This window comes from Epinephelus lanceolatus, chromosome 8 (genome assembly GCF_041903045.1).
Source record: "Epinephelus lanceolatus isolate andai-2023 chromosome 8, ASM4190304v1, whole genome shotgun sequence".
Taxonomy (NCBI): Eukaryota; Metazoa; Chordata; class Actinopteri; order Perciformes; family Serranidae; genus Epinephelus; species Epinephelus lanceolatus.
Window position 1 is genome coordinate 44,886,457 of NC_135741.1, and position 23,452 is coordinate 44,909,908.

At 42.2% G+C, this 23,452-nt stretch overlaps 1 protein-coding gene across 3 annotated transcripts in view; it reads right to left on the reverse strand.

The window, feature by feature from the left end:
* efhd2 (EF-hand domain family, member D2) overlaps window positions 1-22,089 on the reverse strand; it is a 74,069-nt gene extending 51,980 nt beyond the window's left edge. Inside the window, exons 1-3 of one of the 3 annotated variants that reach the window (XM_078170351.1) lie at window positions 21,517-22,089; window positions 1,454-1,601; window positions 1,227-1,361 (exon numbers count right to left, since the gene is read on the reverse strand). In XM_078170351.1, coding sequence (XP_078026477.1) covers window positions 1,227-1,361; window positions 1,454-1,601; window positions 21,517-21,800 — 567 coding nt within the window. In that variant the 5' untranslated portion in view covers window positions 21,801-22,089. The remainder of the gene's footprint in view (window positions 1-1,226; window positions 1,362-1,453; window positions 1,602-21,516) is intronic. The other 2 variants (XM_033628970.2, XM_033628972.2) reach the window with 2 other exon arrangements.
* Between the last annotated feature and the right edge of the window lie 1,363 nt (window positions 22,090-23,452).

Genomic DNA, 23,452 nt, shown 5'->3' on the forward strand with positions numbered 1-23,452 from the left:
ACGTTATCTCAGCATGAAGACAGACATCAGTATCAGTCATTCATCCTGCTCTCTGTCCCTCCTCTACTGAGGACACTCACTGTCTGCAGGTCGACAGCCTCAGGTACACGTTCAGATAAAGTGTTAGCCTACATACAGACAGCTTTCATTTTAGTTTTAAGTCTTTAACACTTTGCTGTTAGCACTGTGATCGCGATGTGCTTGTGTCGACCGCGATCATAAATCATAATAGCGGTGAATGAGAGACTGCGGACAGAGCGGGTTGAAATATGTCTTTCTACATGCTGATCACATGTATTGATAAAGTATTGGCTTGACTGGCAGAGGTTTTATTGCACTTAGGCTACTCACAGTAACAAGTGTAGTTGTCGTTAACTAGAGTAATCTTGAAGTTATATTCCCCTCATCTGCACCGCGGCCTCTCTGCTGCTGAGTTTGTGTGTCTGTGTGTGTGCGCGCGCTGTGAGGGGTGACATGCAGAGAGCAGGAGAGAGGCTGCAGAATGATGATGAAACTGAAACTTTAAAAAGTAACGCCGATAATGGCGGAGCTTACTGTTATTACGGTGTTGATTAAACTTGCCTTGGGTTGTTTAATACTGGGTCTCGGTACCGATCCCTGCCCGGGCGTTTGATGAAGTCTCGTGGTTGGCGGTGATAGATTGGTGTCAAACTGTCATTATAGCCCGTCTGAGTGGTTCATGCCAGGCTCGAATCAAACCCCCCACTGGTGATGTACGCATCGTCTCATTTGTTGTTGCCCAATAAGAATCCAGAATGTCATCGCATTATTTTTTTCTCAACAGACGTAGGTGTCAAAGCCGTGCTGACAGGAAAGAGGCAGAGGAGAAAACCGCAAAATCACCTGGGACAGTGCAGGCGGGGCATCAAGGCCACTGTGGCCTTAGGGAACATTTCTGGAAGATCCAGAAGGGATCGAAATGTAAAGAAAATTGTGGCGACTCTCATCGTTTGCTTGCTTGGTCATTACAACAACTTGCCGGCAACTTGCCATAAGTTAGTTTGTTAATACAGACATTAGCCCATTAACTGCGGTTGCACACACAACAAAAATGACCATCTTGCTATGTTGACTTAAATGGGAATGTTTTTTCTACTCTCATTTAAAGGGTATGACTGCATCTCTTCACCTCCTAAACTCTTAAATTAGTGTAAAGACTGTATGGAAACATTTAAAATCTTGTAGAAGAAGTCACTTCTACTTACTTTGGCTTCAAAGAAGGTCTTGGCTCCTTTGACCCCCTCTGCGGAGACATCGATTTCAGAGAGGCGAGCAAGGACACTGAGGCCACTGTCCTCTGCCAGCTCACCTGCTGCTGCCTTCCTGAAGATGAGTAAGAACTGAGAAGGACAGGAGGAACAGAGAGACGTGAATAAGGACAGAAAGAACATCACATCCTCTGACTGATTCTAAGCTGGTTTTCTTGGTTTACCTCTCTGAAGCTGAGCTTGTTGTCCAGGTCCTCATCCACCTCCTTGATCATGTTCTTCAAGCCGATGTGTGTCTGTGGAGCATCAAGCTTCTCCATCATCAGCTTCAGCTCCATCAGGTCAATGTAGTTGTCTTTCCCAGCATCATACCTGGACAGAATCAAGTAGACAACTCTTTCATTATGGCTTGGCTACAGAGCTGAAAGAGAATTCACACCTTCAGCCATGTGCATGCTGCACCACTTAGAAGCCTTGCAGAGTTTTGGTTTAATTTATCCAGGTTTTGAGATGTCTGTTTACCAGGGCTGTAGTCTCCTGGTCAACTGGTCGATTATTTGGTCGATATGCTCTTGTCCAACCAAATTCTCATTGGTCAAATAATCACCATGTTACTTTCATATGGAGAAAAGTGCTACATCAATAGCTTTCCAGGATTAATCCATTATTTCCTGCTGTATACGGACACCTTTTCCCTCAGTGGAAACGAAGCTTGTTAGGGGTCAAAGCCCGTGGGGCCTGGGGAACGCGTATGCAAGCAGATGCGTTTCCCAGGTCCAGCGGTATCTACTTGCCTTACTCAAGTGCTCAGCATCTCCGACCTTGTACAAAAAACTTCCATTTGTAAAGAAACGCAGCGCAACACACAATATCTCCTGGGATGTGAGAGCATGACTACGATTGGTAATTTTGCAAATGTAAGGACGTATTAGGTTGTGTATGTAGATGATGGACTGTGACATGAAACGGTACAGCCCAAAAAGATAATTGTCTGGAAATGCTAGAACATCTATGGTCTGATAACCATCTCCCGACGAATATTTAATTCTCTGCACAGTAATGCTGCACCTTCATCCACGGGATCGTTATCAAAAGGACATGCCATGTTAGTGAAAAAAGTCGCCACCTACTGTGCCTAATGGACTTCTAGTATACTGACTCTGATTTTTTTAATGATTTTTTTAAATCACAGACAGCAGAACTAGGCTACGCCAAAACTCACCTGCTGACTGAATGAATGAGGAAATCAGATGGAGTGTGTGGCTCTGAAAGAGGGCAGAGACAGAGAGAAACTCGAGGTTCATTGAGAAAAACCTGGTCCCGACCAGGTTAGGTTCATAGAGTCTGTTACTACAGTAACTGACCGAGAGCTTAAAGAAGCAACAGACAGCATTTTTGCCTATATACAGTACAGGCCAAAAGTTTGGACACACCTTCTCATTCAATGCGTTTTCTTTATTTTCATGACTATTTACATTGTAGATTCTCACTGAAGGCATCAAAACTATGAATGAACACATGTGGAGTTATGTACTTAACAAAAAAAGGTGAAATAACTGAAAACATGTTTTATATTCTAGTTTCTTCAAAATAGCCACCCTTTGCTCTGATTACTGCTTTGCACACTCTTGGCATTCTCTCCATGAGCTTCAAGAGGTAGTCACCTGAAATGGTTTTCCAACAGTCTTGAAGGAGTTCCCAGAGGTGTTTAGCACTTGTTGGCCCCTTTGCCTTCACTCTGCGATCCAGCTCACCCCAAACCATCTCGATTGGGTTCAGGTCCGGTGACTGTGGAGGCCAGGTCATCTGCCGCAGCACTCCATCACTCTCCTTCTTGGTCAAATAGCCTTTACACAGCCTGGAGGTGTGTTTGGGGTCATTGTCCTGTTGAAAAATAAATGATCGTCCAACTAAACGCAAACCGGATGGGATGGCATGTTGCTGCAGGATGCTGTGGTAGCCATGCTGGTTCAGTGTGCCTTCAATTTTGAATAAATCCCCAACAGTGTCACCAGCAAAACACCCCCACACCATCACACCTCCTCCTCCATGCTTCACAGTGGGAACCAGGCATGTGGAATCCATCCGTTCACCTTTTCTGCGTCTCACAAAGACACGGCAGTTGGAACCAAAGATCTCAAATTTGGACTCATCAGACCAAAGCACAGATTTCCACTGGTCTAATGTCCATTCCTTGTGTTTCTTGGCCCAAACAAATCTCTTCTGCTTGTTGCCTCTCCTTAGCAGTGGTTTCCTAGCAGCTATTTGACCATGAAGGCCTGATTGGCGCAGTCTCCTCTTAACAGTTGTTCTAGAGATGGGTCTGCTGCTAGAACTCTGTGTGGCATTCATCTGGTCTCTGATCTGAGCTGCTGTTAACTTGCGATTTTTGAGGCTGGTGACTCGGATGAACTTATCCTCAGAAGCAGAGGTGACTCTTGGTCTTCCTTTCCTGGGTCGGTCCTCATGTGTGCCAGTTTTGTTGTAGCGCTTGATGGTTTTTGCGACTCCACTTGGGGACACATTTAAAGTTTTTGCAATTTTCCGGACTCACTGACCTTCATTTCTTAAAGTAATGATGGCCACTGGTTTTTCTTTAGTTAGCTGATTGGTTCTTGCCATAATATGAATTTTAACAGTTGTCCAATAGGGCTGTCGGCTGTGTATTAACCTGACTTCTGCACAACACAACTGATGGTCCCAACCCCATTGATAAAGCAAGAAATTCCACTAATTAACCCTGATAAGGCACACCTGTGAAGTGGAAACCATTTCAGGTGACTACCTCTTGAAGCTCATGGAGAGAATGCCAAGAGTGTGCAAAGCAGTAATCAGAGCAAAGGGTGGCTATTTTGAAGAAACTAGAATATAAAACATGTTTTCAGTTATTTCACCTTTTTTTGTTAAGTACATAACTCCACATGTGTTCATTCATAGTTTTGATGCCTTCAGTGAGAATCTACAATGTAAACAGTCATGAAAATAAAGAAAACGCATTGAATGAGAAGGTGTGTCCAAACTTTTGGCCTGTACTGTATACCATTATGTAAATAATGTGGGTTGCACAGGGTAGTATACACAGTAAAATCAGACTATCAGCATTTACATAGGTTACTTAATGGCCTTGCAATCTTTGCAATAAGCTTCTGCCACCGGGGACGAATTTTCACGGAAAAAATCTGCTTTATGGCAGGAAATACGTTATGTATTGCCAAACTGGTCGGTCAGCCAATCAGGGACCCCTGCTGAAAAATCCAGTAGAATACCATTAGAAAAAAAACATTAGGAACCATTAGGTTTCTGATGGTTCCTAATGGTCTAATGGGAATTGGAACCCCATTAGGAACCATTAGAAGAAACCATTAGGATATAAAACCATTAGAGACCTAATGGTCCCATTAGGATGTTAAACCATTAGAAACCTACTGGTCCTATTAGAATGTAATACCACTAGAAAGCTACTGGTTCCATTAGAATGCAATACCACTAGAAAGCTACTGGTTCCATTAGAATGCAATACCACTAGAAAGCTACTGGTTCCATTAGGAGCTAAAACCATTAGAAAACTGGTCCCATTAGGATCTAAAACTATTAGAAAAACATACTGAGAAACCTACTGCTGCAACAAAAATCATAGCAGAGTCCTAACACTGGGCACCAGAGACATCTCTATACATATGTGTAATTGTGTATGTATTCGGATATTTTCCCCTCCGATTTGGGAACAGGACATATGGGGCGTGACAACTTATTGCAGTTTGTCATTTTAATTACATTTTTTCAGAACATAAACCATCAAGAATGAAGTTAAAACATATTGAACAAATATAAACAGACAAATATGGGAGGGAGACAGGGACAAGGGAAGTGGGGTGTAGACAGCACAACCCCCACTAAAAAAACCTTCCAGCATCCCTGGAGGGAGATGAAGTCGAGGTGTCTGTAGGGATAGCAGTTTAGTCACTCAGCAGTTCAAGTGTCTTTTAGTTTTCCCTGGAGAGGAATAGAAAAAGAAAAAAAAAGAGACAAAAATATTCATATTTTAGTCACAGCCTGACTTTCAAGACATAGGAATTTCAAGAACATTTCAAGACTTAAAAGGGGAAGTATGGTTTTTAGCACCCTGGACCCTATTTTCCCATCTACTTTTATCTAAATGAGTGGTGGGATTTTCAATATTTGCAATTGCTCCAGGACAAGGCGAGGGAAAATGTAACATATTGACATTTTCAATTGCCCCACTGGAATACACTGAAACAAGCTTTGGACCTGCAGTCCCTCGCCTTGTCCTGGAGCAACTGCAAATACTGAAAATCCCACCACTCATTTAGATAAAAGTAGATGGGAAAATAGGGCTCAGGGTGCTAAAAACCATACTTTCCCTTTAAGGAATAAGCCTCTCTTTGCAACAATCATATTGAATTATCTGACAACTGACACCCTTGAAAAAGGTAGGCTCTCTTTTTCAAACACCTTAAGCACTTTGCAATGGTCATCTCATTACGAACCAAAGCAAAGGTAGCTAGTGTGCACTGCAGCCCACAACACATCAGTTTGGGGTGACTGTGGCCCTGATGGTAACGCAGGTTAGCACCTTGCATGGCAGCTCCCGCCATTGGTGTGTGAGTGTGTGTGTGTGTGTGTGAATGGGTGAATGAGAGGCCATTGTAAACTGCTTGAATGCCTCAGCTGGTGGAAAAAGCACTATGTAAGTGCAGTCCATTTACTATTTGGCCCATAGGAATAACATGGGGGTTAAGTGTCATGCTCAAGGACACTGACATGTGGACAACAGAGCCGGGATTCGAACCACTAACCCTTTGGTTGATAAACGACCCGCTCTATGAGTCCGTGAGACAAAGCCAGATTTTTTCATGAATCTTGTTTTGTCGGATTAAGTTTTTTCTCTGCTGTTATAGCCTGGGGGTACCTCTGCAAAATACAGGAGGGTATTCAGTGATTACCCCTTGAGCATTTTCAGGTATTAACCACTGTTCAGAAATTAACCCCTTCATGCCCAACTAAAAATGGTGCACAGAGAGCACACCCCTTGATGTGATTCGGATCCACACCAATAATTGGTTGAAGAATCCAAACCATAATTCCCCTTTTAAGGGGTTCTGCGTTGGCCCATGCTACACGCCTCCACCAAGTTTGAAGAAAAAACAACATTTGTTTGTGTAATTCCAGAGGAATTAATCCAACAAAACAATGTTTATCCCCATGTCTTTGGTGAGGGATTTTTTTTTTTTCAAACTCCCTGTAAGTGACATCCAGAAAGAGCAAAAGAGTGAGGCTCGTTATTGTCTAATTCGAGGCACTCTGTCAAGGTGAACTTATTAGGTGATGGATCAGAAATGAAGATCAAGCTACTCAAAGCTGTCTTTGCTATTTTATCATTAAAAATCAAAGCGGCACAAGGAGGGCTTGGGGTGATCATTCTTGTAGCAAACATGACTCCTAACTATAAATAAAAAATATTCCTTAATTTTTATATTTTTAAACCTTTAAGTGCCGTATTTGTTTTGATGCCAAAATTCACACCGTGATCATGAACACAGCAAACACTATAAAAAAATAAAAATTAAAGAGTGTAGAAAAAGCACTGAGCACTGTGTCTGTCATTTATATCTTGCATATTTTGTGACTTACCGGTTTTGCTCTCCTCCATGTGCTCTCATGGCACGGTTGCATCCCCTGTCCCTGGCACCAATCAGCCATTTTGGCACTGCTTTTTCCGCATCTTTCCTTGTTATGTCTTTGGTGAGGGAATTTTTTTTCAAACTCCCTGTAAGTGACATCCAGAAAGAGCATAAGAATGAGGCTCGTTATTGTCTAATTCGAGGCACTTTGTCAAGGTGAGCTTATCAGGTGATGGATCAGAAATGAAGATCAAGCTACTCAAAGCGGTCTTTGCTATTTTATCATTAAAAGTCAAAGCGGCACAAGATTATATTTAGGAGCGAGTGTTAAGTGTTCCCAATGCAGTTGCTTTATGACACTGATGATCAATGAACAGTGTGCTCAAAACAACACTGATGTTGTGTTGAGAATAAATAAATAGCATTAGAAACATTCCGTGCACATATTCACTTCTCAGTAATTAATTAAATGATCTAAGCCACAACAGTGTCAGTTTGTTATTAACTTGGATTTTTAGATATAGACAGAAGACGGGGGAAACAATATAGGAAATGAAATGATGATGATTTATGGAATGTTTATTTGGAGATGGGTAAGTTTATGATGTTTTTTACGCTTCAGACTCCGCCATGTTGGACAGCCAGCGCAGTTGTTTCTGCCTTTGCCATGACAACGCACGTCCATGAACCGGTCACCTGTTAACCCGAAACACCGGTCAGTCACGGCTTTTCACGTGTCCAAAAACGTCACAGCAGATTTACAAACAGGCGTTATTTGGATAAGCTAACAGCATATGGGCAATCGATATGGTTGCTTTCTCGCCTGAAAAAAAAATTAAATTGTTAAATCTTAATAATGTGACTCAACAGTCCCACTGTGAAAACTGCAGCTACTTGTGACTCTGCTAGTCTCCACCCTGTTCTCCTACAGAAAAACACAGTTTTTCATTTTCAGTTTTCCGTTTTGGTTTCAAGACGGGAAAACGGACCCATTTTCTTATTTTTCTGATTTTGTTTTGAAACGGAATAATGAAAGATCAAACCATACATGGATTCAACATACAGAGTTGCTCACTAACTGTCACGAAGTTAACGTTCGGCGTTATGACGGCATATCTACGTTGCTAACGCATGCGTGGCACTGTGTTATAGTATCTGTTGTTCTATGTCTGTGTACATATAGCATAGGAAATCATACTCACTGTGCCATAAAACGCATTACGAATCGTCATGACGTTAGCCAACATGCGAGCCTCCTAGCGGAAACGGAAACACCGTTCGCGGGTAAAAAAGAGTTTAGCCAATCACAGACCCCGCTGGTAGACGTTGGGATTATGGGTAATGTAGTACTTTTTCGTGACTACGTGAAAATTAATTGTTGTCAAACCTATGTTTGGAAAAAAAAACCTCTAGATACGAGCGTCGATTGTCTGACAGTTGTTCTAACATAATTAACGTTAGTGAGTCTACATTGGCAAGTTAGGACATTACAGGTTAAACTCATTTCAGTCATAGCATGCTAGCTAACGGACGTTTAGCCACCTAGCCAAGAACGTCGCTAAAGGGAAAAAAGTAGTTGAACAAACTTTTAGGTTTACACAGTGCTATTTTCAGTTCTATAGTGTTGTTTGTTAGTCAGGACTTACCTTCGACACTGTTTGGCCCAACTCAAAACTCCTCTTCAACCGTTGAAATATTTTAGGCGCTGATCCTGAGCGGCAACTCCAGAATGAATGAGTCATCTGCGGTTATCGCGAGATTACTTTCTCTCATTTCCGTGACAACCCCCACCACACACACGCGCACACACTGTTTATAAAAACAATGCACTGGCTATTTTAAAGAGCAGATAGGCTATCTACGGCTGTGGTTGAGTTTATTCAAGTTTTTCTTTTTTTCTTTTTTTTTTTTTTTTACCTCACATTATAGTGGCTTAAATACCAAAACATTTTGATGACACCTTAAGTGTCAATAATACAGCAGTATATAACAATATTATTTTACCTAAAACAATTAAATTTACAGCTCATTTCACAATAGGCTATGGCCCAGTTGGGACCCATCTGGTTCCCATATGTGCTGGCCAACTAGGATGCCCATGTCTCGCCCATGTATATTCTTCTGGGATGCCCATATGGGGTGCAACACCAACCCACTTAAAAGCCCACTCTGAGCCCATGCCCAGTTAAAGCCCATGTAACCCAAGTAAATCCCATGTGGGCCCCACTTGGACGTGTTGGCTGGGATGTATTTAATGAAATCACTTAACACTGCAATCTACAAACATACTACATATCCTACACAACGACCCACTAGAAATCACACAGATGTGATTGCCAAAGAAGGCTATAACATCTGTGTTCCTCCATCACATTAGGAACCATTAGAGACCACTACACCCTGTAGTGACCACTGTATAGTGACCATTAGACTGGTATAGAAACACCTGTAGGAACCATTAGACTCCTGTAGGAATCATTAGTACGGACCAGTTAAAGTTCTGTGTATTTGTGTGGGAGATAATAGAATCCCATTAGAAAAACAAACCGAACCATTAGGAAAACATAAGTAGCCATTAGAAACCATTACAAAACCATTAGAAACCAACAGAATATGCCTAATGGTTTCTCTGACTTTTTTCAGCAGGGACTAGAGCTGGTCCTTATGAGGAACTGGCCGGGGCATGAGATAGTTGAGTCAGGAGCACAATGGCAGACAGACAAAGTTTGGAGATAAGTGAAAAACGGCCTCCCAGAATAAAACGAGCTAATCTGTCTGAGGAGGCGAGGATGCACAAAAAGGAGAGTGATAAAAGAAGAGGAAAAACAAGAGTAAACCTCAGTCAGGCGTTCAAGAGATGGAGGGAGCTCCGTGACCAAAGAGGCTTCAACACCGGTGTCCTGCTAGCTTTCTTTCTAATGGATCAGTAAGTAACACGGCTAAATGTTAGCTAACGTTAGCCGAGAGAGGACTGTACTGTACTGGCTGCTAGTTAATTCCTAGCTGGCCAGCATCGCAAATCGCCGCGACCAGGGACTGGGTAGCAAGTGTTGGTTGGCTGACATCCTCACTGCCATTCTACGGCAGCCCTTGGACAGTGATTACCCCCCACCCCCGCCCCCTGCTGCCGCCGCTGCAGCTACTGGGCACAGAGTGGAGTAAAATCCTCTCCTCCGCTCCTGTTTGTCTGGTGAACGCCTCTCCTCTGTCAGTACACTCTGTCAGCAGTTTTATAATATTGATGCCAGTTCTAACAATTGAATGTTTTAGTAGTAAGCCATGTTCTAAGCGGGATAATGTATAGTGAGCCGGTGACCGTTGAAAAATAACTCCGCTGCGCGTTGGGGTTCCATTCCCCTGTCGGGAGTTATTTTTCAACAGTCACCGGCCCACGATACATTATCCCTTACGTGTCTACTGTTGTTGTACTGATACTGTACATATTGGTATCATTTACTGTGAGTTGTTTGTACTGGTACTGTGCATTTTGGTATAATTATTTGCATTACTATTTGTTTTTTCTTCAGATAAATCTGATAACTGTTGCTCTGTCTCTTTACTCATTTATTTAGTAGTGTCCACACACCTTCTCATTCTACATATACACAGAGGTATATTGGTGCCTTTACAGCCTACATTTTATTGATTATCTCTGATCTCCACGGTCAATTTGGTCTTTGCGACAGTGCGAGCAACACTGCTGACGCTAGGTGGCGCCAAGCTAAAAAAAAACCTGAATCCTTCTGTTGCCTCTTTAAGTTACCTCTCTCTCTGAAACAGGCTAGAGTTACCCCTCTTTCTCTGGTTTGAGTTACCTCCCTTTTTGAAACGGAAAACTCAAGAGTTTCCCCTCATTTCAGGGTTAACAGGCTCTGAGTTTTCACTAAACCTGCTTTGTGAAACGGACCCCTGCTCTACTCTACTTAAACGCTACTTAGCTCTCTCTCTACTCTACCGGTAGACTACCACATCCACCTGTTGCATAAAACGCACACAGCAGTGTTTCCCCTAGGATGGAGTTGTACCAGCGGAGGTGAAGCACACGCATGAAAAATAATTTTCATATGCGTGAAACTTTTTTGTATGCTTGCAAAGCACAGCCTGCTGGGATGTTTCTATGTATCTACTGGCACCAGAAGGGCTCTTTAGGACTAAGTACATACAGTACATTTGTGCACAGTAATGAGTAACACAGTAAAATACAATTTTATTGAATATAATAAAAGTAAAAAGTCACTTGACATGCTGCTGTTTTGTGCTATGACCTATTTAAGTGCTGGAAGTTGTTATTTACGAGACAACGCCTGAACGCAACACAAGCTCAGCACCAAGAGTGCTGTGCTGCGCTGCTGTGGGAGCAGCGTGTTTGTCTGTGCGTAACAGCAGTCTGTTGATGGTTATTTACACACTGTCCATAACAATAACTTTGTCAGCTGACAAACTGCACCGGGCTTGAGGTCAGGTTTGGTCAGGAAAATGCAGCCCAAGCCACTCTAGCGTGCTCACCTGTGTGTGTGGCGGAACTGCGCCGTGCGTGATACAGAGAGCAGAGGAGAATTGTTAACGCGTGACCATATAGAGACAGAAATGACACGATGGCATAACACCATAAATAGTATATTGTTATGTTATTATATGAAGCGTCCGTCGCGCAAAATAATATGACTTTAGTTTATAAAAAGGTAAGACAGGGCCCTCTCCTCTCCTCTTATATGCTGTGCCGCTCTGTGCCTTCGGACATGCACACACAGTGCAGCATGTAGAGAGGCTTCAGTGTTGATTGGCTTCACTTGTGCCATGTAACCAATCAATGGGGGCTGTGGGCAGGACATTGTTACACAGCATGTGCCTGTGACTTCAGGCAGAGAGACCGCTGCATCAGAGCCAAAGGAGCGTGTTTTAAAATACATTTATTTTATCAATTAGTTATTAACTTTTACTATTTTTAGCAACTTGCCCGATCGGGCAAGTGAGTTGTTAGTTTACATGCCCGACCTTGAGTTTTACTTGCCCCAACGGTTGCAATTGGGCAACCGTTATTGTTGAGCCCTGGATTAACAATTACAATTAACTTTAGTCTTTGTTGTTATGTAAAAAAATAAATAAAACAATAAATAAAATAATTTGTAAAGGGGCAAGTTAATATTTGTAGATTTCTCAATTTCAACCCGAGCCTGAGCCCGACCGTATAAGCCTGACGGGTCGGGTCTGTTTGGGCTGACTAATTAAGTTAATTGGGGCGGGCTGAGTCGAGCTCGGACAGCGGAGAGAGAGGAAAAAAAAAATGTGTGTCTGTCAGAGAAGCGCACTGTGTGAGGGTGTGACAGCAGCACTAACACACAATGCTGCTGTCCATGGTTCTCACTTCTGAGCAGCCTGTGAGGAAGAAAATATGCATGTCTGTTAAGATTATTCCAAATCCATTCATTATTCAATGTTATGTTGATGATATTTGAAGGTTATAGTTACCGTTTTTAATAAAGTGTTCGAGTTGAAGTATCATCTGCTGTGTGTGTGTGTAAGGGGGATGATAATAGGGCTATAATAATTAAGCAAGAAGAATATGCGAATTATAAAAATAAAGAATGCTGAATTCTGTTCTGACGAAAAAAATAATAATACTAAAACAAGAGATATGCTGCTGTGAAGTGTGAGCGAAGTTCAGTCAGTCAGTCAGCGTTCAGGTGCAGGAAAAGTGTTGAGAGCAGCTGCGGCTCATTAAATGCAGCGGCGCAGCGCTACATGATGCGCAATGGTTGCTCTGCCCCACGCTGACGTTGAAGCCTGTGATGTATGTGATGATGTCGGGCCGGGCTGGTTTCGGACTTCAAGTCCCTCGGGTCATTTCGGTTTCGGGTTGAATTTTTGGGCCCGTTGAGAACTCTAGATTTCTGTCTAATTTACATGTAGCTGTCCATTGATTAATGATTAATGTAAAATGTTTTGGTTGGTGTTGCGATATTTGCTCATATCCACAAACCTGTTGTTATCCTAGTTTTGGGCTTGCATCTGTACCGCAGCCTTGCAAACTGTTGGCTAACTGGTTTGTGAATAACACACAGAGCTTACCATAAACAGGCAAGAGGCAAGAAGCAAGAGGCTGTGTGTCACAAATGTAGACTGGATAACATAACGGCGTAACTAATTGCACCCCAGTATAAATAGCCTTGGCCTCTCAGCTGGGCTATTTTCACCCCCGTGTGACGTGTGACAACAAAGTTTGTGTACACAAAAAACCTAACTGATGCAGACCTCCTGTCTGTTTCTGATTACTGAAACTATTTCCCTCATTGGAAACAAAGCTTTTATTTACTCTTACTTCGGTGCCATAGGATTGTTTCGACCTCTCATTGTTCCGACCTCTCATTAGTCCAACGTCCCGTTGTTCCAATATGTAATTATTACTGTATTTGTGTACCATAGAGGATCAGCAACGCAACAAAAGTAGGCTACTGGTCGAGATACAAGTGTCATAGAGAGGAGAGAATGAAACACCATAACCTGTTATTAACTCTGGGGTCGGGGTTGTGTGGGGAGCTTTCCGCGGTGCTGAACGGCTCCCGGCGGCGTATTTCTGCCTTGATGGTGCGCCACGACCGGCTCTGGGTCAGCTGAGAAAGGCTTGAGGCGGAGCAGGCTCACGGCTTATGTGTTTGCCACTTTCTTTTTCATTTTAACCCACACCATGATCTTTTCCTAACCTTAACCAAGTGGTTTTTGTGCCTAAACCTAACCAGACCTTAACCACAGGGCATCATGATGATTTCGGAACAACAGGACTTCAGAACAAGGGGTTTAATATGGTCGGAACAATGGGATGTCGGACCAATGGGCTGTCGGAAAAATGGCCAGACCCCCTTATTTCACAGATAAGAAACTATAAATTGTGAAGACAGTAAAGCCTCCACTAAAATAGCATTTCAAGTCTTGTGTGTCATTTATCCTTCAGGGATTTATCCAGGTTTCATATGAGCAAAGGAAATCTCCACTCATCACTAGCCTAATTTATACAATGTAAAATGCCATAGGCTTGTGCTAATAATGTTAGCAGTTTGTATTTGTTTGGAAAACGTGTTTAGTATCACAGGTGTTTTGTCTGTGAATCTTGTGAGTTGTAATGGAGCCAAATTGTGTGCTATTACCTTTGTTTAATGTCGCTGTTGTCCCTGGTTTTATATGAGAAGAGGACAAGTTTGCTAGTTGCTATGCTAATTTATACAATGTAAAATGCAGCAGGCTTGTGCTAATAACGTTAGCATGTTGTATTCCTGGGAAAATGTGTCCTGATTTGTGTGTTTGAAATCCCTATTAAGCCATGTTTAATGTGTGTTTAATGTGTGTTTTGAATCAAGTAAACTTAACAGCACTTAACAGAAACCTCCGCTGCCGACTGGTGTTTTGGAGGTGTAACTGCAGAGTTATCATAAAATAATGGACATAGCTACCATTAGGGCCGGGCAGTATAATGGTTTGTACCGAAAAACAGTCTTTATTTTCGTTATGATATGAATTTTTCATATACCGCAATTAGGGCTGCACGATAAATCAATTTTAAATTGAAATCGCCTTTTTTAGTTAGGTCGATGTTAAAAAAAAAAAAAAAGAAAATCTTAAAATCGATTTCCCTTTAACTAGGATAATCAGAGCAAGTCTGTCATCTGGAAGTGGTATGGCTTCACAGTTGCAGACGAAGAGCAAACCACTCCTCATTGTAGAGTGTGTCTGAAAGCCGTGGCTACGAAAGACAGCAGCACAACTAATCTTTTTCAACACCTCGAGTGAGTGGGAGCAGTGTGTTGCTCTGTGGGCTGCTCAAGAGAAAGAAAAAACACCACCTGCTCTGAAGCAGGTCACGCTAGCAACATCATTTTCATGTGGTGTTCCATAAAGCAAGACAGCCGTCAAGTGGAAAAGAATTACAGATGCGGTGACATTTCACATAGCAAAAGACATGGTCCCGATATATACTGTTGAAAAGACTGGTTTCAAACACATGCTGAATGTGGTAGACTCCGGCTACGAGCTACCAAGCCACAACCATTTTAGCAACATGCTCTTGCCCCGTCTGTACAATGCCACCCGTGCTAGAGTGACAAAGCAGCTGGAGGATGTCTCATTCTTCTCGGCTACGACAGACCTGTGGTCCAGCCGAATGATGCAGCCATACCTGAGTTTGACGGCGCATTTTATCACCAACGAGTGGACTTTGGAACATGTCTGGCTACAGACCTCCTTCTTCCCAGAGGACCATAAAGTAACTTAAGGGTTCTGTTTGCCTGTTATGTCCCAGTGCTCTTGTAGACATTAACATTTTTTCTTGTTTTATTTTATTGGTATACTTTTAGATTCATGAGTCATGTTAAATTGTACACGCAATTCAACTTGCTGTTGCCATGTGTACAGTCCTGTGAGTTGTCTTCTTATAAAGAAACCATTTACTACTAAAGGTGAAGAGATCGCCCAGGGGTTGAGAGATGCACTTGAGTCCTGGCACCTGAGTGAAGACCGGCTCGTCTGTATGACAACGGACAGCGGCACCAATATGGGCTTTGAGACTGAATGAGTGGCCCAACCTACAATGCTTTGGGCACAAACTGCACAACGCCATTGGTAAGTGTCAAACATGGCAATGGATGATTGCATTTATTTATCTGAAGTGTAGTGCTTTCTAGATGAATCAATATGATAGCATATATCACACACACAAACACGCACACGCACAGACACACACACTATGTATGTCAATCCTAAATGCATCAATATTTAGCCTCTTAACATATATATGAATGTAGTCCCATGTGATGTTACAGTGTTTGTTTGTTTTCTCTATATTTCTTTTTATACAGCGAATGGTGTGAAGAACCCACGGATTGATCGTGCCATCGGAGTCTGTAAGGAGGTTGTCAGTTCTTTTTCACTTAGTTGGAAAAGAAAAAGAGAGCTGGCTGAAGTTCGGCCTCCCTGTTCATCAGCTCATCACGAGTCCCCAACCAGGTGGGGATCCAGACAAGCGATGATAGAACGTGTCCTGGAGCAAGAGAAAGCCATAGCATGTGTCCTGGGGTCAGAGAAGAAAAGCAGGCACCTCGTGCCCAACTGGCAAGACCTTGAGGTTTTGGAGTCGGTGAATAAAGCTGTTGAACCACTGCAAGATTTCACTGATGCACTGTCTGGGGAGAGTTATGTGACTGTCTCTTTTATCAAACCAACTCTGAGCATGTTCAGAAACAATCTCCTCAAGCCAGCAGACGATGACACTGAGCTCACACAAACTATCAAAGAAAACATTCTGAGTTACATGACTGGCAAATACAGTAACCCTGACCAAGACGAACTCTTGGACATGGCCTCACTTATGGATCCCAGGTTCCACATGACGTACATTTGCCCTGAGAGAGTGGAACCCATTAAGAACAGAGCTGTCACAGAGCTGCTGCGTCTGGCCACTGACAACACCACACCAGAGCCTGGCCCAGCTGTGCAGGTGCGCCGGGAAGGAGAAGAAGAAGCTCAGACTGGCCCTGGCCCTGCACCCAAGAAGAGGAGGAGCTTGGCAAGCTTCTTCCAGCAGAAGGATGTGCCCTCTTCCTCCCTGTCAGAGGAAGACCAAATCAGAACTGAGCTAGAAACCTACCTGTTGACCACTAAGATAAGCGAGGATGCTGATCCACTTCAGTGGTGGAAGAAACACAAAGACAATTTCCCCAGGCTCAGCAAGCTAGCCAAGAAATACCTCTCAATCCTTGTTGCGAGTGCCCCGTCACAGAGGCACTTTAGTGTTGGAGGGAACATTGTAACATGCCACAGGGCGTCTCTCAAGCCAGATGTTGTAGACAGGCTTGTGTTCCTTGCAAAAATCTTGCAATTGCAAATGTGACTAACAAATGTAATGAGTGACTGAAACAATCTGACTGACTGGCTGGCTGGCTGGCTGGCTGATTGAAACAATCTGACTGACTGGCTGGCTGGCTGGCTGGCTGAAACAATCTGACTGACTGGATGGCTGGCTGGCTGACTGACTGACTGACTGACTGACTGACTGACTGGCTGGCAAACAATGTAAGACTGGCATTACAGAAGCACCTCTACCTTTCTCTTTATGATAAATCAAATGAGTCTCGTGATTTTATCATTTAGCATGCAAATAACATTTCTTTTTTGAACAAGTGCTTTTTCCCCCCATTAGGCATATAGCATGCAAATAGCAATTAATGTTTGTGTTTTTTGCCTCAGGGATATAGGACATTTTTAAAGCTTCATTTTACAAAATGTTAAAGTTTTGCACTTTGAATATTCATCTTTATTTAAGAGGACAGGAAAACCTTTTATTTTTTTAAGAGAAGTTTAGTCACTTTATCCCAAGGGGGAATCATTCATGTTTAGGCTACTCAATCATTTTTGAAATAAAAACAAAATATTTGAAATAATTTATTCTCATCTCATTTGTATGTAGCCCTGGGGGGTATAGAGTTCATAAATAAACAAATAGTTAATAAATAAGTAATTCATCTTAATTCATAGTAATTCATAAATATATATCTAAAATTGTTAAAATGTTAAAAGCATTAAAAGTGATGTTTGGGCAGTTTCTACATTGGCCATGTAGCCCTACTTGTTGTAATATTTCATGATAAGAAATATAGGTATTGAAGGTAAAATCTGAGTAAATAATTTGGAAGGTAACCAATTGGGATGGAAGAATACAAAAAAAAAAAAAAAAATCAAAAATCGAGTTTTCAGAGAGAAAAATCGGGATTTTATTTTTAGCTAAAATCGTGCAGCCCTAACCGCAATACAGTTGAATAGCCCAAACAACGTCTGGAACGTGCGTGGTGACCCATTTCACCGCTGCACACCACAGGCGTGCTAGAGCCGGCAAGAGTGAGAGCATAAAGAAAGGTTTAGAGGCGAGAATGGCTGCCGGAGAGAGTCCTGAAAGCGATGCAGCTGTACACGTTGCTGAAGAAGAACACGATGACCCAGGAGAACTCATACCAGAAAGAGCAGTGTTTCCCCTATATGCACCACCAGTGCTAATTGCATATAGGGTAAAATATGACTGTCGCTGCTGATTTATTTATTTTTTTTGCTCTTAGCTCTTTAGAAACTACCATTATATTTGGCGCTACGGACGCTTCATATCCAGGCCTATAGAACAGGTCTACTTGAATAGGCCATAGCACAACACAGCAGCATGTCAAGTGGGTCGAACCCCAGCAAAACACCGTCAAATACCATGAAATCGATGTGATTTTTTTTAAAAAACCTGATATGAAAATTTTGTCATACCGCCCAGCCCTAGCTACCATGATATAACCCATTAGATTGTGGACTGCCAGTGTTAAGTCTTGAGTTTGGCATTTTGGATGTCATCATCTTGGATTTTTGCAGCCAGAGGTGATCTTATTTGGACAAGAGGATGGAGCTGTGGAGGAGTGAAGGGTGGATCTGATTCACAGACTCTAGGGACACCTTGCAGGCAGCCTATCACTCACAGCTGCCCTTAACTATACATAATGTTAAGCCTGAATAAAGCTAGGCATTCTAACATGGGTCTGTGGAGATTGACTGGCTTCTGGAGCCAACCTCAAGTGGTCTTTGTTTCTTCCTTTTCAGTAATAAAAAATGGGATGTCAAAGAGGGGTTTTACTTGGACTTGGAAAAGTATTTCTTAATTACTCAAACAATCCTTGTATGTGAAAACCTATTAAACTTAAGTTAAACTTGCACAGACCAGAATCATTTTATTATCATAAACAGCCTGGGGCTGAAATCCACATTAGATCTCACAGCTAGGATATAGTGGCTGGCTTAATAATATGGAAAATATTATTTTAGTTGTTTAACTTGTTTCATTGGATCCAGTCATTTTCGGACTGGGCAGGAGTAGTAAGTAAATAGTCCTATAATTAACTGACTGCGGTAAACACTGAGGGTCTGATTATCTGTTCATGATTGGTTTGATGAGGGACACATTTACCTTCCCATCATACTCAACAATTCCATAAAGAGACATGGTCTTTGCACATTAGAATGGTTTTTACTCAAAAGATAAATGCTCAAACTGCATGTCTGATTGGTCTGAACCCTTCCAAGATAGATGTACAAAGGGTGTCTGTAAGTAGTGCATTTAAAATATCTGAACAGGCCTAGACATGACAGGAACCTGAAGAATCTGGGTACAGCATCGCACAGAAACAGCCCCAAGTCGTGCACATGTAAAAACAAAACCAGTCAATCTGAGTAACGGATGACTAAGACTACAGCTCTTCAGCTAGAAAAAAATGTTAATGTCTAAAGGAACAGCAGAATGAACAGACGACTAGTAAAAATTATTGTATAGTGTGATATGCTCTGTTGGGAACTATACTCTCTGTTGTCTTCTATGAGAAAAATAATCCACACACAGTTAACTGGCTCCCATGACTATAAATGCAACACTTTGGTCAGATAGACATGATCAGATATAACATTTTTCTTCTCCTCTCTGTCAGCAGCAAAAATACTCTGACATTGCTTTAAATGTTTCTTATAAGCATCACATATTCATGGACAAACGAGCAAAAAATAATCAATTTATACTAAGAATATACAGTATATAAAAATCCCTGCACTTATTTATAGTCTTACTTTTGCAATTTGTTTTTACAGACTCTTATTTGACTCTAGTTATGTGATGTCATTGTTATAATTCATCTAGCTGAATATCACTTTTTGCTGTCTCTGTAACTAATGGATGTCACCATTTAATATCCTGTCACATTACGTTCTTCACTGGTTCTCATGATGCCCTTGCTACCTCCTCATCTAAGGTAATCGACGTGGAAAATTATTATTATATGCATAGTATACACAGTTCTCACTTTGGTCATACAGGGACCAGATGGCTCATAGCAGCAAGCCCGGTACTCCGTAGTCCCACCACAAGACCCCCCGAGGAATGTGGCTGTAAGCCTTCTCCAAGTCCACAAAGCACAGGTAGACTGGATGGGCAAACTCCCACAACCCTTCCAGAAGCCTCGCAAGGGTAAAGAGCTGGTCCACTGTTCCAGGGCCAGGATGGAATCTGCATTGCTCCCCCTGTATCCGAGGTTCGACAATTAGTCAGAGCGTCCTTTCCAGCACCCTGGAGTAGACTTTACCCGGGAGGCATCTTTGCCCATGTGAACGTTTAAGTCCCTCAGAAGAACTATGGAGTCCCCAGCCGACACCCCATCCAGGACAGCCCCCAGAGACTCCGAGAGGGCCAGGTACTCCGTACTGCTGTTTGTTGCATATGCACAAACAACAGTCAAAGACCTTCTCTTAGCGACCCGCAGTTGCATCAAGTGACCCTCTCATTCTCTAGGGAGAACCTCAACACAGCAGCACTCAACTTGGGGCTCATGAGTATCCCTACGTCCGCTTGGCACCTCTCACTAGGGTCGGGCGATAATACGGTAATCAGGTATCCTGCGGTATCTAAAAATAGCAATGGTATCAATTTCATTACCGTCATTAAAAAAATCTGGCACACATATAGGCCTATAGGAGCCTAATATAATATTAAAAATAATTTATTTAATGCCTAAATAATGAGGGCTTGTCCAGCACCTATGTAGCCTATGTGTTGTTGAGTTTTCAGTTTAATACTATTACAATTTAACCCTTTGGGCCCGAGGCCTTTTTGGGGGTATTTTTCCTGCCTTTACTTTTAAGCTCATATCACAGTCATTATAAAGGCTACATTATGTTATATCTTGTTGCTTACAATAACGCCAACCACCCTCCCAGTCAATAACTAAAACAAATAAAAGTCCACATAACACACTGCTCCTACATGATTACTAATAAATCCACCTAAGGGAATCAAATGATTAATCACTTAAATTTTAATAACAAATGAGTACTTAGCAAAAACAGGAGTAGAAATATGCAAAAACGAATCTGATTCAGCCTATGTCACATACAGCCTCATTGGAAAAACCACCATACAGCAAAACATGAAGGTTTTTCTTTTTCTGTTCTTTTCTTGTTTTGTTTTGTTTTAGACTACGAAGATGCAATTGGTCTTATAAAGTACATGGGCTTAATGGGGGCATTACTGATCACACTTCAGTTAAATGCCAGAGAGCTGAGAAGAACACTTTGTAATAAAAGCCTGTTGTATGATTTCCTTATCACTGACTTGCATAATGTCCGCACCCTGTAATCTACCAAGCTACAAACATCCGCCGAACTGGTGCGTTACAGCTGCCTTATCATTACATCTGTTCTTTACTTGACTTATTAATCATTTATCTGATAGAGTATAATGCCCACCATCATAGCAACAGTTCCCAGCTATCGGTCATTTTATTATTATAAGCAGTATCGTATTTTTTACTAAAAACAACAGTCATTCCCGCTCAGTCGGCCTTTAATTTCAATCCAAGTGTTGTGTTATTCTGTGGTACTTTCTCTACTTTTCAGTGGTTAAAAAAAATAAATGGTAATTTTATTATTAAGAAGTGACCTACGCGACCGTCGTGCCCAACTTAACTTCCTCATATGAACAAGCTTGAACTTCCCTGTTAAATGAATTTTTTGGCCTAAAGGCATGTTGAAAGATTTAGCCTCCATCTTGTCAGGAGTAGCAGTGTTTGTCGAGACTGACACATACTCACGTTTTGAACAGCTTCTCCATGTCTCTGATCTGGTGTCGGGAGAACTCTTTGAACTCTGTGTAGGGGTTGAAGACCTTCATGCTGGGCTGGCAGGGCTCACCCAGCCCCTCGTTCAGCCCCTCTCTCCGCATCAGCAGAGCACCCAGCTCCGCGTCCGCGCTGGCCGTACTCGGTTTGTCTTCAGACCCATTCTGGTGTCCGGGGATGTCCACAGCAACAGGATCCTCGGCTCCTTCTTCAATCTGGATCCGACGGCTGAGCTTGATCGCGAGCTCGTCTGCCATTTTCAAACTGGGCGGCTAATAATGAAAAGATAACGTTATCCAGCTAACTCCACTAACGTTAGAGCAGGAGGCGTCAGCGCACTGACTTCTGACAGCCTTCTGTTCGGTCGCCCCCCTCCCGCCCACTTCTGGCAAGAGCCTAAGCAAATTAATCACAAATATTCTTGCTTCTGTATGTTTTTGTTTGTCCGTGTTGGGATCGAGCTCGAAGTTATAACAAATACCTCTACTTCAGGAAGTTGCATCTCAGCTCATTAGCTACGCAGTATTCTGTATGACTGTACCGTTGTCACCACGCCTTTTAAAGAGGCAGACAAGATAGTCCACAATCTGAATCCGTACATGTCACTGGGTGCATTTCATCAGGCTAACGTGTCTCCTCCCTTTCCCCACTCGCTTCCTTTCCTCGCGTCCTAGTCCCACCCACGGGAGTTATGAGCGGAGGAGGCGACTGATGCTATTGTAATGAACCTTGTCTCAGACGCTGAGAATGTAGAGAGCCTGAGCACAGAATATTTACTATGCACCCGAATGAAAGGAGAAGGGAACCAGGAGTAATGGAAAATAATCTTTATTAATATAAATTCATTTAGCAGGACAATTCATTTAGCAGACTGCCCTGCACACAGGTATGGGATGCAGCCTGGGACCTATGGGTGCAGATCTGATGACAAGTTTGGGGGGGACACGAGTTGTAATTTTTTTAAGTGCATGCATGTAAAACATGCCCACAGAGGCTTGAGATTGCCAGCATATTTCACAATTTCATAGAGGGAGTACAAGGTCCACACGCACATCCGAACCACAAAAAAGGGGCAGGTGCTGAGCCGAAAAAAAACATAAAATGTAAAGAAGAAACAGCTCGCACACCGCAGGGCTCCAATGTTCAGTCCATTTATTTGCACCGTGTTTAGTAAATAGAAGTAACGTTTCAAGCAAGATGCTCTTCGTCAGACTTGAAATACACAGGGTGACGCCATCTTAAGTACATGTGATGTGGGTCACGTGATCCAAAGGGTTACAGGGAAAAGAACATAAGGCAAGCAAAAAAGGTATATATAATAAACCACAAAAAGTACAATACAAGATTGTAAAGTATTAAATAAATATTGAATAAAGTGCCCTGACACCTATGGGTAAATATTGAATAAAGTGCCCTGACACCTATGGGTGTCAGGGCACTTTATTCAATATTTATTTAATACTTTACAATCTTGTATTGTACTTTTTGTGGTTTATTATATATACCTTTTTTGCTCCGCTCATCTGCTTAAATATTCTATTTTTGACTAACCCTATTTAAGCAGATAACATAAGCATGTGCACAAGGGCACACACCCACACAAACAAACTGTGATGTGTGTGTACGCAAGAACACATACACATGATTAAAGTCACAATACCAGCAGCAGTATAACATCCAAATATTGAAATTTCATATCAAGGCAAGTACACCAAAGATTAAGTGTGAGTACACAATACTGTTGACACCAACATCTGTATCAACACAATAAATACAGAGGGGAGTGGCACTCAGTGGAACGTGCAGGCAGCCATCGGGCAAAAGTGCCGTCATCAAGCCCTAAAATAACACTAATGCTGCATCCGAATAGATGCAAAATGGGACACTAAAGTCCCAGAAAGTAAGAGGT